Raw genomic sequence first — 18,759 nt, 5'->3', positions numbered from 1 at the left:
GTGTTTTAAAGTTAATGCTGGAGGAAACGGCACTCATTAAGACTTTAAAAAAATATGTTAATTGTGTTAAATTCAAGACATTCTTGATTATAAACTACCCCCCAGCTCCTTGTGCTCCAATGATCAAGTACGATGATATTGAGCGACTTCTGTTATCGGTTTAGCCTAAGGGTGGAAATTTAGCGTGGCACTGGATTAGTGTGTCTGGATGGGTGTGTCTTGGACAGGAATCAAAGCACATGAAGGTTCAGTTTCAATCCAGAAGGAAATTCACTTTGAGGAATTACTGAACAAAGTCCAACCCAGACTAGCACCAGCTGTCAGCTTGTAACGGTCTTTTTCATTGGTTAAATGTTCATAATAATCAAGTTATGAGTATACTGTTTGCATTTGATATTGGTAAATGTGTTTTTAATTTTTAAAATGACTATATATTGAATCTGTAGGATTCAACTTGTGTAAAAAAAAAAAAAAAAAGTTTGGAAATTAACTAGACTATTAAAGCAGATAGGCGCAAGAGTTGCCACATATATTACTCCGGAGTAGACCACCCAAGTATATTAATGACTGCCAAAGTATATTTGCACCCCCTTCCCTATGTGAGCACGATCAGATTTCATCTTCATTTGACATGCACTATCACTCCTATAGTTGCTGGTGTGGAGAAAAATAAATAAACCATGGTCGCACATGTGAAGCCTCTCCTGGTGGGACACACCTCATTTTCCAGGGAAAAAATGTTTTTTGCTTATTTATGCTGCTAAAAACCAATTCAAAGGATTGCCTTTCCCTCTGTTCGTGTGAGGATTCATTACAGGCATTTATGTCTATATTCATGTGTGTCACAGTAGAGACTGCAAGCACCCAACAACTTTACATTGTACTATATGGACACCTATGCTGCATAAGTCCAGTTATCTCCATTTTTGTTTCTGACCCCCTCTGCCCTCTGTCCTTACTGGCTCGGCAGAGGTCCATTGACAGATAATGATGGGGGTTAAATATGGTGCTCAAGTGTTGAGTTGTAAAAACCCTTGGAAGTCGTACAGTCCATCCCCAGCGTCAGGTTTCTGCCTTAATGCAATTTTCCACAGTTCATTTTAGAAGACCGTGATGTGATGACAGAACCTGAGACCATAAACAAAGTCATGCAAAACTGCATATCGGGACGCTAGTAAAAATGTTGCTGTTGAAATTCTGTCAAGTGTCTTCAGTTCTCAGCCGTCCAAGCTTTTCCAGTAAACTGTCCTGAATAGAGGAGCACCTCCAAATTTGTCTGTGTTTAATGCATCAAGTGGAGCTTGTTTTAAGGCCTTATCCAGAAAAACTGAAAGTAGGTTAAACGATCCAATGAACTATTTCTATTTGTGCTTTGCATGTTTTAAGTATATGGTGCCGGTCAAGGAGTTCACAAACTTAAGTTTACTTAATATCAGTCAATTCTGACAGCCATTTCAGTCTTTTTCACTGTCAACTTGGGATCACTAGTTTATCATTCGGATTGTGCTCGTCAGATCTGAGGCTGTTTTACACAGTGGTCCATGTTCTCTCCTCATTAAAAAAAAAAATCAATCCTCTACAAGCAAGTTAGTGAAAAAGTAGATAGTATTTTTGCTGATGCAGTGCTCAGTCCTTAATGTACTTGACAGCGTCCAATGGTGACTCTCACACACACACACACACACACACACACACACACACAGTTAAATTTGCGTGCGCACACAGATTCTCCTTTTGCTGTTTTAAATGGACAATAAAAAAACAGATTGCACTGGTATGCCTAAATTAAACAATCTAGTTTCACTGACTCAAAAAATGAGAACAAAATGTACATAAAGGTTCGGTCTGGAGCCTTGTTACCATGAAAATTACTACGTATACTGAACAAAATCTGACCAGAGCGAGGGCAAAGTACAGGCAAATATTTTTTTTCTCAGAAGTTAGACCAGCTAGTTTTGCAGTACCCTCCTGCAATCATGATCCTCATTCCACTCACATGCGAAGGCGCTGGTATGCAGACAGTAATCCTAACACATGCACCCGTACGTCTACATGTGTTGCATACTTAACTCGAGAGTTGGCACAGCTGAGAACAGAGCTTGGAGCTCTACCAGCCAGAAACTAAGGGAAAGTGTGCACAAGCGGCGTAAACAAAATGTCTGTCGGTTTGTCGGCATTTTAAACTGTTTATTGTTCTTGGATGCTCGTGATGCACAGAACAGTAATTGGTTTATAATTGTGATATTAACGGTGTGGCATTAAAGAAGGAGCACTGTTTTGTGTCGTGCTCTGTAGAGGAGCTTGTGTTGTTGAATCCTCCCCCTCGAGCCATGAGCTTGTGCTATTTTAGTGCTTCTCTGCAGTGCTGCTCCACAACTCAGTAGGTTATTAGGCGGGGTATACATGGCTAGGTGAGTTCATGCCAGTGGGTGTGCCCACGTCACATTATGTCCAACTGCAATATCCAAATCAAAGGAGCTACTCTTTTTGTTGTTTTTGTACAGAATGTCACAATAAGCCATTATAAATGAAGCCTCATGGAGCTACAGCCCTGGCCTACTAATTATTTTCGACAGATGTAAGGGAAAATGCTAACGTCAGCCAATGAAATCTGCTATGTGTCGTGCAGATGTAGGCGTTTCTGCTCTTGCTACAGGAAATAGAATTGATAAGCTGAAGCTAAACAAGGGAAGTCACTCTGCCTTTGACCAGACTGTTGTCACTTTTGCTCTCATCTGCTCAAGTGGACTTTGAAGTGAAGCTTGATTTGGAATTTAAACAATTACTCGCATCCGTTTGTGTTAACAGTAGGAGAGGGGAAGAATTGCACTGCAATTACACATATGAAATCTGATAAAGGAAGATGGATGTGTTGATCAGATAAATGCAACTTTTTCAAAAACAAAAGTCCAAACTTCTGAATTTCACTCATTTGTTTGGCTAAAATTATTATTCCAACCATCCATCCATCCAAGAAGAGTTGTGAGAAGGCTGGAGCCTATCCCAGCAGCCTTCAGGCGGGAGGCAGGGTTCACCCTGGACACGTCACCAGTCCATCACAGGGCCAACACATATAGACAGACAACCATTCACACTCAGTCACACCTACAGTCAATTTAGAGTATCCTATGAACCTCGTCCCCTCTTGATGTCTTTGGACTGTGGGAGGAAGCCGGAGTACCAGAGAGAACCCAGCAGGAACAGGGAGAACATGGAGACTCACACAGAAAGATCCTGTGCTCAAACTGGGGCACGAACTCGGAACCTTCTTACTATGAAGCGTCAGTGCTAACCGCTACACCACCGTGCCGCCCCTAAAATTATTATCATTAATTAAAATTATTGTACTGTGAAACGGAAAGAAAATAATTAAACTTACAAGTATATCCGAGAACAAGCTAATTACCAATGAGTTTTGTGGCAAATATATGCCTTGTTGTCGTCATCCTCATCCTGCAGGCAACCTACCACTGTTCACACTAGCTGCAAGCTTGCTCCCAGTTCTACTCGCATTACTTTAGGATATCAATACATCTCTTCTATTTTCTTAGATATTTTATCTGGGATTTCTGGGGGTATTTTTCTTTAACTACACAGTGTGTCAATGTCCTATCGCAAGAGGAAGTATTGGTACATGTTGTAGTATTGATGTTTTGTCCAACAATCAACCGAGGAAATTGAGCTGTCAAATTGATAGGAATATTTTAGGAAGTACCTCAGGTACTACAAGTAACTTTGTAATTGTTTCTGCAGTATAGCATTAGTGCTGTATGACTATGTAGCTTTAAGAGCTGAGGGCTGAACAATGAAAGCAGGACACTGCGCCTCAGCAAAGTGGCGGTAGAGGAGGGTGAGAGAGACGTAACGACTGAGGGCCATCGAGCTCTGCCTGCCTCCCTGTGGGTGTCTGCAGCAAAGCATGAGCAAAACATGCTGGGAGGACACACACACACACACAGCCCTTAGGTGCTGGATGAGGAAACCCTATTCATTATTGATGTTGGATAAAATCTTTACAAGTCCTCAGACATCCTATTGTTTCCAGCTTGACCACCAGGTAGTTCATTTTTCAAATGTGTTTTAAAACCCTAAATATTCTCAAGTCACTGAGTTCATGCTTGTACTAAACCTGAGTTCTTCCTCACACACACTCATTGTTGGCTTTGTTAGCAGACAGAATACAATGGAGCTCTCTTAGTTTTTGTCAAAGCCTGCAGCAGTGCTGCTGCTGCTGCTGCATTCTCCCTCACTCTCATTAACCAGTTCAGGTCTTGGCATGACGAGAGTTTTACTCCTCGGTAAAACATAACCATTTAATTGTTAAGGAAATAGTCAAGCCATATAAAGGTACTGCATATAGTCGAAAACATAAGGAACGTGAGATATACGGGAATGGAAAATGCCTTCACTGGTAAATGTGTTTTGTGTGCTTTTCTGTGTATCCTTTCAATTAATTGTATGTTGAGTTTTCATTTATAAGAAATGACACAACTTAAGCATATCATAGAAAGTTTACAAATGTAAAACCAGGATGAGGCATAAAAGTATAAATGAGATGGCCTGACAAAACTACTTGAATAACTACACCTGAGTAAGTGTGTAGTGTAACTCAAAACTCATCTTTAGTGTAACTCATTTGTTTGTTAGGTCATTTGCTCAATTTAATATCTACCGGTAGTTCAAACCGAGGCGGCAACCCTCACCCTAGAACCTTCGAAGGAAAGTTGTATACAAGTTAAATATGCTCGCAAACAACTGGTTATACTTGTGTTAGCTTTAGAGATGAAGTGGTGTCATGCTGTGTTCTGGGACTTTGTCTCACGATGATGGTGGTGCAGGAACGAGTCAAAAACGCCATGAAGAAGTTATCGTTTTAGACCAAGTCGATGAGTTGTTGGTTGAGCACAAGCTCAATGCTTATTGAAAACGGTAGAGATCTTACTGGATGCGTATGTAGGATCGTGATGGTCATTACATCCCAAAAAGAAGCAACTGTTTAGACTATTAATGCTGTTTTATTTATTCAGTGTCACCAAATGCCTGAAAACAGTCTCTCCTGAGTCAATAATTGTATTGTTACTGTTGGAAAGTAGGAAAAAAGATGAACCTGTACGTAAAACCACACACCATCATGCTGAAGGGGGTTGTGCTCCAGTGTCCTTCATAAGATGTTACCTCAAGTGTGGATTAGAGGGGAAAGTCAAACCCTCTCAACCTCTGTTAAGTCTTAGCTCACTCTTGTCAACATGCAAAAAAACCTCCAGCACCCAGGATGACCAAATAATGACAAAGTCAAAGTGCATCTGATTGCCAAAAGCACAGCAAGTTTAATTTACTGAAAAACCTTTTTTTGGTTGACAGATGTAGCTGCATTTTTTCTCCCCCTTGTGAATATTTTTTATTTAATGTCCTAGGTAACATTATAACATGTGTTCCCATTAAACTGGCGGGAGCACTGAGACCTGAACCGTCCCTGAGGCATCAGTCCACGTGGTGTATCCACCACTTACACAAGGCTTTTTTAAATACCCCCTTTTCCCCACGCAGAGGGAGGAGCAGTGGCATTTTGAGAGTGCAGACCCATTCCAGTATTACATAACCGCCTTGCATAGAGGCCATCACTTCTGCATGCACGACTTCTCACAGGACATGCATACAAACATGAAACGGGCAGCTACAGCACTGTGCCTTCCTTCGATATTCTCAGCTGCAGCCTCCTGAGGACAGTTGCGATGCATATTCATGATTTACTGCGACTCAGTTGGATATTTACTCGTTTTATCAGCTGTACTAATACTGTCCGAGGTTGATTCCTTTTTCAAGTATTGAAGGCATACACTAAATCACTTTCCACCTCGTTCTGTACCTTCTGAAAATAGTTGCCTTCATCTACAGTAAAAGATCGGTTCGCTGCTTCTCTTGAAGCAGTAAGGGCTCATGTGAACGCTCTGCCCTCGTTCCGTACGAAATGTTGTAAAATGAAGTGGCTCACTCAGTGTATATCATGGAAATAGGAACACAGCAGCCATTTTGTAGAATTTCCCAGTGCTTTAGCACTCTGTCGGGTTTTTCTTTAACGCAATTTAGTAATTGCTGTTTAAAAAGAGAAGTCCAGAGCATCAAGGTTACATTTACATGCAACATCATCATCAGTATTTTTACTCAGCAACTGGCCTTTTATTTTGTCATGACTTGAGACTCGCTGTAAAATGTGTTTTTTACATAGTAAGATTGTCAATAATGAGCCATATCTAAAAGTTTCAAAAGCCCAAACCATCAGTTACCAGTGAAAATGAATATTTTTATTGTAACAGCCACTAAGCCAGCAAACGGTAGTTCTAACCACTCCCTCCCTCCGCCTCTCTGCAGTCAAGGATCTGATTCACTGGCGGGACCCCAAGAAGTCGGGTGTGGTGTTTGGCGTGTCGCTCCTGCTGCTGCTGTCGCTGGCAGCCTTCAGTGTAATCAGCGTGATCTCCTACCTGCTGCTGGCTCTCCTCTGCGTCACCATCACCTTCCGCATCTACAAGTCGGTTGTCCAGGCCGTGCAGAAGTCCAGCGACGGACACCCCTTCAAGTAAGCACACTGTTGTTAGGGTGTTTTTAGTGCTGTAGTTCACCTGAAGGAGAAATGAGACCCAATTTTTTTCCACATGGGTTCATGGGTTTATTCCCATTTTCATTGCAAAAACCCTTTTAAATTGACTGTGGTGGGATTTTTGTGGAGATCTGCGTCAAACACAGACATGAAGTCTGTAGAAGATGATTACAAGCAGTCGGAACACAATAAATCATTTGAAATAGTATTTTGAGGCACGGATATTGTGCTTTCCTGCAATTTGAAATCCCCGATTGTGGTGGTCATTATTTTACTGCACTGATTGCACTCAAAAACATTTGGAATCAATCACATTACATTATGCAATATTATTACATTTCGCTCAGTTGCCACTAATTTGATTGTCTATGCAGAGTTTATTCTATAAATCAAGTACAAAAAGAGAAGAAAAAAATGTATGTTAAGCATTTAATAGTTGACCACATCAAGAAGTCTTCAATCTATGTGACAAGTGTCAATATTTTTCTATTTTTGCTTGATATATAACTGAAAATATCAATCTACTACTTTAGTGGCTGCTGTTGATCTACTTAACATTTTAATGGCTAATCATTTTAGCAGTAGCATGTAATATTTTGAGTAAAATGTCACACAAAAATCCCAGTCCAGAAGTATTGACTGTGACATCTACTAATCAAGCGGGTTTTAGTTTGTCGCTCCTCCGCGAAATGAAAGTATTTTGTTCCTGCAGCAACTTGGAGGCTGTAAATGTGAAACATCTGTCCAGAACATGTTCAGCTTTGTTTGACAGCGGCTTCAAGAAAACACACTACAACATTTGTTGTAAGTTTGTGAATCTGGAATTCATTATAGAAGAAATAATCATTAATGATAATGGTGGTGCTGCTGTGGAAACTGACCTTCCTTTGAATTAATGAATGAACTGCAGGAAGAATCTTGATGGCAGTTAATTGCAATTGAGTGATAAATGCGTCAGTGTAGAAAACATACTAATCAATTGCATACGCCTTAATCCTCCTCAGTGGACCACCGCACATCTCCTAAATAGAGAAGATTGTCCAGCTGTGTTCACTGTGGTAGTGTAGGGGCCACTGTAACAAGAAATCAAAACAGGAAAAGGAGCACGCTCAGACAAGTGCGGCAGCCAGAACAAGTGAGCCTCGCTGATGAATATGCAAATAAAATTTGAAGTCAAAAAACAACTTTTTATCGGCATTTCAACATAAACGTGGAAGTTTTGTTAAAGTGGCAGTTCCTCAACTTCTTTTTTTGGATGTATTCCTCTATACATCTGTGCATCTATCAAGAGGTCATATTCTGTTTCTTTCTGGAGTTGAACTCTCTGATGGCTCATGCCGTTTGACAATTTTCCCTGTCCGTCTTCTAACGGAGGGCATTTGCACAACCCCCAACTACTTATGCAAAAGCTAACGTTTTGACAGCAGGGGATCTCCTCAGTTATCGTTAAGCTGATTCTCTGGTCCAACATCTCTCATAGCCAGTAATAAGTCAAGTGAAAACCTTTTATCGTTTCCTCGTTGGGGCCTTTTGACTCCAGATTGCTTTTGAATATTTCCCCGCAGCCCTCTCTGGACTCGTAGCCTCATTTTGCACTCACCTTCTCCTCTTCCTCCTCCTCCCTCTCCCCCTGCAGAGCGATGATAGATAAGGATGTCAGCATTCCCCCTGAGACTTTCCGCAAGCACGTGGACGCCAGTCTGACCTACATCAACCGGGCCCTGAAGCAGATGAGCCGCCTCTTCCTGGTCGAGGACCTCGTAGACTCCCTAAAGGTGAATATCTGCAGCCTTCGGGCTCGGCCTGGGGTCGACCTGAGCTCTGCTCTGTTACTGGGCTCATAATGGGAAACTATTCTCACTCTGTCCCACAAAGACTTGTCTCCTAGGTCCAGGCTTTTTATAACTCTGCATGCTACTGTGATTAGCCATCACTCAGGGAGGTTAGTCACATATAAAGATGATTATCCAGCTCTAATCAAACAACATCTGCTAGATTTAACCTTTCAGGTGTTGTGTTCATCCACTGGGACCCCAGGATGAACTGAGGAGATCTTGGTCAAACGTCTCCGTCACCTCACATTGTTTGCCTTGAGGAAATTTCTTTAGATATTTGACAAACATCCACCAGGACTCCAGTATAAACCGGAAATATTTTAGCAGTCAAAGGCCATTGTGACAGGTTTTATTGTTTTGTTTTGTTTTGTTTGGAAAACATGTCAAATAACCTGTCTGAAATCCACACATTCAAAAGGGGGTAGGGTCCGGCTGGGGTCTCCTCAAAACGATCCATGTTGTGCAGTTCAATGGAAATGCAAGTAGGACCATGAAGGTTTCTGTGGTCTCAGCCTATCCTTAAACCCTCCTAGGTGATGTTGCTCATTGGAGCTGGTTAGAACCGGCCAGGTTTAAGGCGTGAGCATCTATTCAGGGACGCTCATGTCATCAAAGAGCCCAGCCAAGAGAGGAGCTCTGATCTGGCTACAGAATACACTGCCGCTTGTGTATTGTACTTTATCCCAGCTAGCTGGTTAACAATAGCGACCACTGGCCCTCCGCATTACAGCAAGCAGCCATCAGATTACAGCTACTATCAATGTCACCAACGCTGCAGGAATATACCACATTCTTACAATTCCTATAATCCCCTGCTTCTCAATCACTCCATTTTTCCTGCAAGCCCTCGCTGTCACGGTCTGTTGTGAATGTGCTGTAGTGCATTTTTATTGCCTCATTCCCACATGCATATGTCTGTAATTTAGTGTGATATAGAGAGTATGGCCCCGCAAGCACCGACCCCTCTGATTAGCCCAGGGTGAGAGGCTCATTTGGTCTGTTATTCTACCTGACAAGGTGAGAGAAAATCTGTACGTCATAGATAGCCGCGGAGTCATGAATGCCCTGCCGGCACACTCTCCATCTCCAATCTGTGGTAAAAGGTCAATTCTGTCTGTGTTCCTCCACTAAACAGCCAACCCACATTAAACTGAAGTCGTTTTGGCACATAAGAGATCTCAGAGGACACCAGACGTACATATTGGAATCTTGCATGAATGGTGTGTAAAAGCTAGAATAAGGAGTTTGGTCAAACTTCAGTGGTGAGTTTTCACACCACTGATTTGTAAGTAAACAAACTCTTCAACTGGCTCTTTGGTGTGTTGTGGCAGTGAACTTGGGCTCAGCAAACGGCAACACGGACTCGAGGCCAACCAGACAGACACCAGCACCAGAGGTGTCCTCTGAATTCTCAGATGTTTGTATTTGCTATCTTGCTTCTGTCGTGATTTTAATTTGAAGCATTCTGGACTATTAACAGTTAGAAGTCGGTTCTCAGTCACTCGGCGCATGATTGTCCAGGAAGGCTTGAATCAAAGGCAGCTGGTCCTGGTTGGACTCTTCCCAACATTCCATCACAATTATTGTATTGAACAGTGTTTCTGAGGTGGTTGGGTCAGAGCCCCTCGGAGTCAGAACACTGACGTTGCTTCACCTGTGTTCTCTCTCCAGCTGGCTGTGGTCATGTGGCTGCTGACCTACGTAGGAGCTGTCTTCAATGGGATCACCATCCTCATCCTGGGTCAGTACTGTAGGAACCAGGGAGGGACCAGATTCTTCGATTTTCTTCCTCTGGCCAAAAAAGTTCATGCTTGAGTCATTTGTTTGCGGAACATTCATCCACTAACCTTCCAGCCGAGTCACATGGCCTTAAACAAACTGTAATTAATGTGATGTATTCATGTCAAACATTCAACCGTTCACTAATGGTTTTCATTACATCTGGTGAGAATCCTGAAGTTTTTGTTCGCTGTAAAACGCGTATGAGGTCACAGCTGATGAATGTCCTTTGTGACACATCGCTTAAACAGAAAGTCACATCCATCCAAAATGTTTCTAAATATAGAAACCCAATATTTAACAGTCTCAAGTTTGAATGATGTAACTTTTGAAATAGATGGCTCATCTTTCTGAGCTCACAGGCCTGCGGGTCGGAGGCAGCAGCCCTGGCCCTGCTGATGCAAAGATGAATGACTCCACCTCCAGTTGTAGGCAAGGCAAGGCAATTTGATTTGTATAGCCCGTTTTCACAAACAGTTTGTCTCAAAGGGCTTCACGTGGCATCATAACAACATCCTCTGCCCTCAGACCCTCACATCGACTGAGGAAAAACTCCAGACAGGAGACAGGAAAAAACAGTTTCTGAATTTCGCATCAGTTTCATTTTGGAGGTGCACGGCGTCAAGCCTCAGCATTAATAAAGCTGATTCTTAACTGAACTCCAGTTTTTGATTCCCAGCTTCAGATTTGAACCCTGTTACTGTTACTTTTGTTGAGTAGAACTTCTAATAAAGGGACACTGTGTTATGTAGAAGCAAATTTCCATACACACTCAAGTAGAATGTCATCATTTGTGTGTGTGAAGAAAACCGAGACGTGTGTCTAACAGCTTGTAGCTCCAAACTAAACCGTCACAATGTTGATTTATCTGCCTATACTCTCTGCCCTGCAGCTGACATCCTCCTCTTCGCCGTGCCTCCCATCTATGAGAAGAACAAGGTGAGAGTAAGACATTGTGTCCTAGGTCAGAAGGAATAGATCAGATGACAAACCTAAACCCTGAGCCTCCTTGACAGCAGCGATGACATCAACGGGTAGCAAACATGGCTATCAGCAGTGAGCTCACCGTGTGTGACTCCCGTTGGCATCAGACACTGAAGGCTTTCTGCCTGTGCTGCTGTCCAGAGGCCAGCTGCTGTAAACATGAGGTCATTCCTCACTTACATCACACGAGACGCATCACAGTCGGGCCTGCCAGTTTGTCAATGCAGCTCCTGCGTGACAAATTTTGTCACAAAATGTGATGCTGAGGCGAGTCTGCGATTGACTTTGTTTGTGCATCACTTGTCATCAGCACTGAGTTGCAAACATTATTAAACATAATTATGGCCTTTTAGGATGGCACGGTGGTGCAGTGGTTAGCAATGTCGCCTCACTGCAAGAAGGTTCTGTGTGAGTCTCCATGTTCTCCCTGTTCCTGCTAGGTTCTCTCTGGTACTCCAGCTTCCTCCACAGTCCAAAGACATCAAGAGGGACCAGGTTAATCCAGACTCTAAATTGGCCGTAGGCGTGGCTGGGAGAGCCAATGGTTGTCTGTCTATATATTTTGGCCCTGCGATTGACTGGCGACCTGTCCAGGGGGAACCCCGCCTCTCACTCAAAGGCTGCTGGGATAGGCTTCAGCCCCCCCCCACGACCCTTAACAGGATAAGCAGTAGAAAATGGATGGATGGATGGAATTATGGCATTTTAATATGGTGCAAGTCCAACAACCCCAAATCCAGCTTGTCCACTCGGACTAAATGCTTCACCAGTAGCTTCTTCCCTCTTGACATGCTACTGGCTGGTATTTATCTTCTTGTTTAATTTTATTGTCCGTCCCCGTATGTGCTGCAGAAACTTTACATGCAGCGTTGCAAATCTATTCCCCTTCCCTCGGCTATGTGGCCATTACACAATAACTAGTTTATAATGATCCGTGTCTGTGTCCATCCAAACAGGAGCAGAACCGCGGGGTTCATCATGCTAAACCCTTCCAACCTGCTTCCTTCCGTTTGCACAGGTTGAGGTTTAGGTTGTGGCAGACTCACACCAAGCCTCTTACAAGCCCACCCCACCCCCAGCTCCTCCGTGTGTGTGTGTGTGTGTGTGTGCGCGCGTGCGTGCGTGCGTGCGTGTGCGTGCGTGTGTGTGTGTGTGTGTGTGTGTGTGTGCGCGCGCGCATGCGGATGCAGATGGGCTATGATTCCCTCAGCCAGCTCCTGGTCTGCTCCAGGGCTTTTGTCCCAGTTGGGCTCTCCTGGAATACCTGCTGGTATCTGTCCTAATCAGAGGCTTTAATCACCTCAGTGTGAAGGTGTCCAGGCCTGGAAGAAATGTAGCCGCTACTAGAAGTCAGGACACTGACAGATTGCACTGATTATACGCGATGTTGTGACTACCATATTTGAGCAAATGGCATGATAGACCAGCGTGTTTCCTATTAGCCTTTGTTATTGTTTGTTTTTTTCTTGTTTTTCACTCTTGGCATCAAGCAAATGATGGTTGCCCTCACATTCTATCCCACATCTCTTCAGTGTTTTTCTGAACAGTTAAGAGATTTAACCCCCCCCCCCCCCCCCCCCCCCCAAAATCAAGAAAATATCACCAGTATTTCGTCCCGTCAGAATCTGTAGATGCGTCATCAGCGTGAACCTGTTTGTTCGTGAACATTCCTTAGGTTAACCGTCAACTAACGTGGGGTCAACTTCTGTTTCGGCTTCTGCAGTCAAACTTTTGTACTTGTCCCTTTACCTGTCTGCTGTCTTTGTAGCTTGTGTGTGTGTGTGTGTGTGTGTGTGTGTGTGTGTGTGTGTGTGTGTGTGTGTGTGTGTGAGTGAGAGTGACAGGGGGCTAAGTTAGCCATTATTATGTGGACCTGTCAGGTGCTCGACTACATCAAACAGCAACGTTGCTCTCTCAGGCTATCGGCCCCTGAACGACTACAACTCCTTCATTTTGGTTTCACCTCAGAAGTCAGCCTAAAGAACCTCAAGTCCTGTCAGAGGTTCTGTCTAAGAAAACACAACCTGCAACATGTAACACCTGCTTTGAGCTCAACACCCAGTGAGAACATGCCTGTCCGATCTAGATAGAACGTCAGGTTTACCCGCTGTTCAAAAATGGGATTAGGATTTCAAAAATCACCACTGTTTTTCTCCGCGTATGCTGATGTGCTTGTCCCCTGCTTCCAGACCCAGATCGACCAGTACATCGACTTGGCACGCACTCAGATCAACACCACCATTGCCAAGTAAGTGATTCTGCTCATCGGTGATCGTGGGTCATGTGACAAGCGGCATCCAGGTTTAACACCCTGTCTGTCTGCTTCCTCTCAGGTTGCAAGAGAAACTTCCTGGAGCTGTCAAGCGCAGCAAAACTGAATGATGGGCCTCCTCTTTCCCGATTGAAAAACCTTCACTTCACAATCATCCTCATCGTCATCACCATCTTTAAACTCCCTCTCCCCACCCCCCACCCCCCAGTCTAACTCCTTCTCCCTTTTCCATCAGCCACCCGAGCACCCTCTACTACACTGAACCTTGCTAGGTAGAAAAAAAACCTCAGTTACTCGATATTCAATGTAAAACTACTGCGCAGCTTAACGTGCAAGCATTAGAGAAGAACTGTGCCTGTGCAGACAGGAAGTGCATTGCTTAGCGAGGGGGGGTGTGTCGTAACGCCACAGCGGTTCCCTCCTGTCTGTGGGGCGTGCCACAGGGCAATGGAGGCGGGGTCGAGTGAACTAGACTGAATCTATGACCTGGTTTCATGGTGCACACCGAGCAACGGGAGGGTGTTTGTGTCACTACGAAGCAAATGTCTGTACCAAAACCACACATTTCCCTGAAGGTAAAGATCATTTGAGCTGGAAGAAAAATTCAAAATGTTTCAAAAAATAATAAAAAAAAAAAAATTAAAGGAGCAAACTTTTTGGGTGTGGTCATGGCTATCCTGCTCTCTTGCTCTGCAGCGACCCTTTTTTTGTGTGTGTGTGTGTGTGTGTGTTTTTAGAAGCTGGTAATTGGTTGGCTTGTAGTGCTCTGGCTGTTGAGTTTGTTTTCACCCTACAGGCACTTATGTATGTAAGTTTCTGCAATGCACTGAACTTTTATTTTTTATTTAAAACAAGAAAAAACAAACAAACAGTGAGCAAGTTGAAATAAAAAGGATTGGAACGCTGAGCCAGCTGTGATGATTTAGTCTAGTTCACCCTCTTCTGATCAGATGCATTTTTGAACAGGGTTGGGTTTTCTTGTTTGTTTTTTTTGTTGTGTTTTTTTTTTGTTTGTTTTTTTTCTGTACATATTCGAAACACGTGAACAGGCTCGCTGCTGTATGGAACACGTTAGTGTCGCTTTTTATATCCGAGGAGACGTCCCCCTCACTGACAGCGGTCCTAGCTAACTCCTCTAGTCACACCTGTTTTAGCCACCAAGTGTTGAAGTTTCACATTCACGTGTACATTTTGATTCTTCTTAATATCACCTCCTCTTACTGTTATTGATATTAATTATAGGATGGCTGCTTTGACTCCCTCTTAGCTTGACAACAGCATTGTAAACCGTCTCGTGTCATTGAGCTTTGTCATTTTTAAAGTGGATGCCTCGAGAGTAGTAAGTTCCTGTTTTGGTTTTGGTTTTATTGATAAGTTAAGAAATACACTTCCTGGTGTGTTTAACGGCGCCATAAACAGCCCCCAACTCACTGGATGTTTGTAACAAGCACTAACAACTTCATAATATTAAATTTTACAAGGGGTTATTCTAAACACCCCCAAAAAAATAAATTCTATGAAAAAAAATGTTTGAGTGCTCTATTACAAAGTAAATAAAAAATAGACACTCCTGTTAAGTTTCTTTGACCCTTCAAAAAAAAATTCTGTTCATCTTTGAGTCTCAGCTGAAGCCACATATGAAAAAATATGACATGATGGAAAAATTGGATGCAAGACACCCAGAAAACATTTGATGCATTAAGAAAATGCTTTAGTCTTTCTTCAGTGCTCTTTAAGATGACATTGCAAATTGTCGTATTAAAAAGTAATTGAGTCAATCCAACCGTCCCGATGGGAGGTTAAAGTTCTGTGGCGCAAAGTTTAGTTCACTTTCAGTGTACGACCAGAAAATACATCTTTAAAAGTATTGCTACCGTTTTTAAATTGTAAAAACTGGTCAATTATATTGAAGCCTTTCGGCACACTTCAACCTCCAAACAAACCACTTTGGTGAGTGCAGTGGGGGGTTGGCAGTAGGGGGCGCCGTAAACCAACCGGGGATGTGTGACTCAAGTTCGTAACCGGGTTTCTGAGTGGATATTCTCCAGGTTTTGTTGTTCATTCGTGCTTTCTACCTTCGGCTACCAGGAAGCTGGAAACATCCTCTCCTCCTTTCTTATAGGCTGTATCATATTCCTCATTTTTGTTTATGATTTCTACTTGTGATTGTGTCAGTGGTGTTCCTGTTAAAAAAAATTGAATTTAAAAAAGAAAAGAAGAGATGTTGGCACTTCTGCTAGCCCTCCATATTGTTTTAAGGGACGACTACACAGAAGGAAATCAAAATGACTGGGGTGTCTTTGTGTTGCTGGTCATTTCGTCAACTTCTATGAGAACAGCCGCTATCGAAAGAACGACCTGTCGTTGCCTCACAATGCAGTCATTTCCTCAAACATCGGCTTGTATGTTGAATGTCTCCTCTGATCCAACATTCCTGCCGTGTGTTGTGTGTGTGTGTGGGGGGGGGGGGCTCCACATGACCTTTGACTCTGGCTAAAATATGCAGCATTTCTGGTGTTAGGCTCCGCCCCCGCCTTCGGCCATGCAGGTTTGAGGCGGCGCTCTGATTTTATGCATCTTCTTAATTTTCTTCATATTTCTATCAACCAGGTTTCTTATTTGAAGAGGTGAAGGCACCTAAATTAAAAAATAATATATAAATCGCTCTTTTCTCTAGTTTTATCCCGCCATGCTGATGAGCTTGTTTTTGGTGTGTGTGTGTGTATGTGTGTGTGTGTGTGTGTTTGGGGCTTCACATGTAGTGTGTCACCACAGATCAGCCGTTTTTAAGGGAGTTTGGAAGGGAAAAAAAGTAGTTCCTGAGGGGAACTGCTGACATGGCGCACTAACACAAAAATGCTGAGAACCTCCATCTCCTCTTATCTGTTCCATCTTGAGCAAACATGACAAAAGCTGCACATGCAACAACCACCGAGGAAGAAAAATGTCTATCCTGCGTACAGCTGGAGAAGAGGGGGATTTATTTTTCTTTAAACATGACCAACTGATAGCTAGAAGCTGAGTCCCCTTTCCCCCTGTCTCCCCCGCATCTTGTATCTGCTAAATTAGCGTCTCACAGCACCCTTAATCGAAGCTTTAGCTCGAGGAGGCTACAGGTTGCTAACAAGGCTAAATAGATAACTTTATCATAGTCGTCCTTTTTTGTTGTTTCTTTAGAGTGTAATATATAATATGAATAAAGGCGGACACACATGTTCCCTCATAGCATGTCGCTTTCCTCCTTTTTGTTTGTGTTCTATTGGCTTATGGGAGTGTGTGACAGGAGTGTCTTTTTGTTCTTTTTTTTTCTTTTTTCTTGTGTGTTGTTTTTTTTTTGCTTACTGGTATCTAGATGTTCACTAACATCATTTTGTATTGGCTATGACTTAGGTTCTAATTTTTTTTTTTTTTTGTTTTTTGGAAGCTTTGGGAAAGATATTGCAGGATTTAAAAAAAACTGATAAAAAAAGTTCTGTGGTCTCTGTACTGATGTCGAAGTGAAATTAATAAAAACATGTCAAAGGATCATTGCTTGCTGGATTTCTTCCCTAATGTGTGGTTGAAAGACACTGTTTCCCATCATGCCTTTGCTGGATTAGATCCAGCTGCGGAAATCTCAAATAAAATGATGCGACTTTGACAGGCGAGTGTTTGCTGTAGTGTTTGGGTGGTGAGAGGATTATAGGGTCCAATTTTAGAGCTGGCAAGCATGCTAAGTCCATTAAATGTTAATAGCCACATGCAGGCTTCATTTAAAGTCAGTGTGGTATTACATAACTGAATCAAAGCCACACGGCTGTAAATCATGAATGAAGTGTAGCACAACTGGAAGAAGAACAAAACTCCATATCCAGGCAATTAACCAGATTTGATGAAATTGGAGCTGTTTACAAACGTAGACATTCAAAATTCAAGCGAAATAAGGCAATGCGCTGGTTGTCCCTTCCGTGTTGCCGTAGAAAGAACATGGTGGACCCTGTGAAGGAGGAACTAATCTCTAGCTAGCACAAGTTAGTATCTCCAACCAAATCTAATAGGAATTTTAGCAAACAAACTATACGGTTAGATGTAACGACGATGATCAAAATGTTGCAAAATGAATGAAACTTTATACTTTGGCCATTAAGCATGAAGTTGCATATAAACAATATGTCTGCTGCATTCCACGTGTGTACATATTAACTCTCAAAATATCTTCATTGGTGTTTTATGTGGAACCTTCCCGTTAGAGTTCCCACTAAGATCCAGTGTTTAAATCCCATGCTGTCAACGTTGTCACAAATATGTAGGGCAATTGTTCCGTCTCGGATGTCCTGTGAGTGCAACCTAGTGTCTAACAAGACATTACAACAGTATTACACAGATATGGTTAAGGACTTTTGGACAGACTGCAAAATGAAAGGGATGTAAACAAAGCAAATGATTTACTTTATTTAATATGCATCCACTGCATTTATTTCATTTTTGTTGTCTTCTGTTGATATGCAGCCTCACTGTCGATGCATGTGCTGTTATTGTGTTTTGCAAATTAAAACAATAAAACATGGAATTAAAACTTCAATCTCAATCTTAAGTTCAAGTATTAGCATGCGTGCTACAGTGGTTTTGTGAATCAGACTAAGTGAAAGCCAGTTTCTGGTTTGTCATGGTCAGAGAGCCAGAATGTTCCACAGAGAAGTCTGCAGTCAGCCTCAACTAAACATGGTGAAATGCAGCTGAAGAAACAAAACTTGTCAGTCGTGGTTGCAGAGGTTTGGTTTGCGTACTAAAATTAAGTTTTAAGAATGTTTCTCCGAGAGTAGTGAGACTTTAGATAAACCCGCTCACCCTCAGTACTGAACTGTACTGCCTGACGATGACAAACACCAGAATGGGCACCAAAATATCCGTCCATCTATTTTTACAATATGCAATATTAATACAGCAATATCTTTCTGGATGCATTTCAACTTGTCCATAGCTGTTGGACGGGGGGGGGGGGATTCCATCCTATGACTTTTTTTTTGAAGGACAAAAGCAACGGCTAGACGTACAAAGCTCATGTGAGGCTAAGAAGGACTACAAACGTGGATGTCAGTCACTACAACTGATGCTGATAGGTTTGATTTTTGTGTTTGCTTTCTGCATTTTCATGAATGTCGCAGAAAAAGATCATGTATCTGTCCATCAATCTATGTCGATCGATAGATGGACAGATGGATAGATGGATATAGGCAGAGGGGTAGTTTGAACTGCCTCGCTTGATCCTGTCATTTCTCTACTTATATTTTTTAGTAATAATGTTCCTCTTA

At 42.5% G+C, this 18,759-nt stretch overlaps 1 protein-coding gene across 2 annotated transcripts in view; it reads left to right on the top strand.

Moving 5' to 3' along the window:
- The window catches only part of rtn3 (reticulon 3), a 32,255-nt gene extending 15,261 nt beyond the window's left edge, over positions 1-16,994 (top strand). For both annotated transcript variants that reach the window (XM_086196628.1, XM_086196629.1), the window contains 6 exons: positions 6,370-6,577; positions 8,235-8,373; positions 10,105-10,174; positions 11,105-11,151; positions 13,386-13,444; positions 13,530-16,994. In XM_086196628.1, the coding sequence (XP_086052754.1) occupies positions 6,370-6,577; positions 8,235-8,373; positions 10,105-10,174; positions 11,105-11,151; positions 13,386-13,444; positions 13,530-13,578 (572 nt within the window). In that variant the 3' untranslated portion in view covers positions 13,579-16,994. The remainder of the gene's footprint in view (positions 1-6,369; positions 6,578-8,234; positions 8,374-10,104; positions 10,175-11,104; positions 11,152-13,385; positions 13,445-13,529) is intronic.
- Positions 16,995-18,759: the final 1,765 nt, after the last annotated feature.

This window comes from Aulostomus chinensis, chromosome 24, assembly GCF_037954235.1.
Source record: "Aulostomus chinensis isolate RoL2024-O1b breed Wild chromosome 24, RoL_Achi_v1.0, whole genome shotgun sequence".
NCBI lineage: Eukaryota > Metazoa > Chordata > Actinopteri > Syngnathiformes > Aulostomidae > Aulostomus > Aulostomus chinensis.
This window is presented reverse-complemented; position numbering and strand designations above follow the sequence as displayed.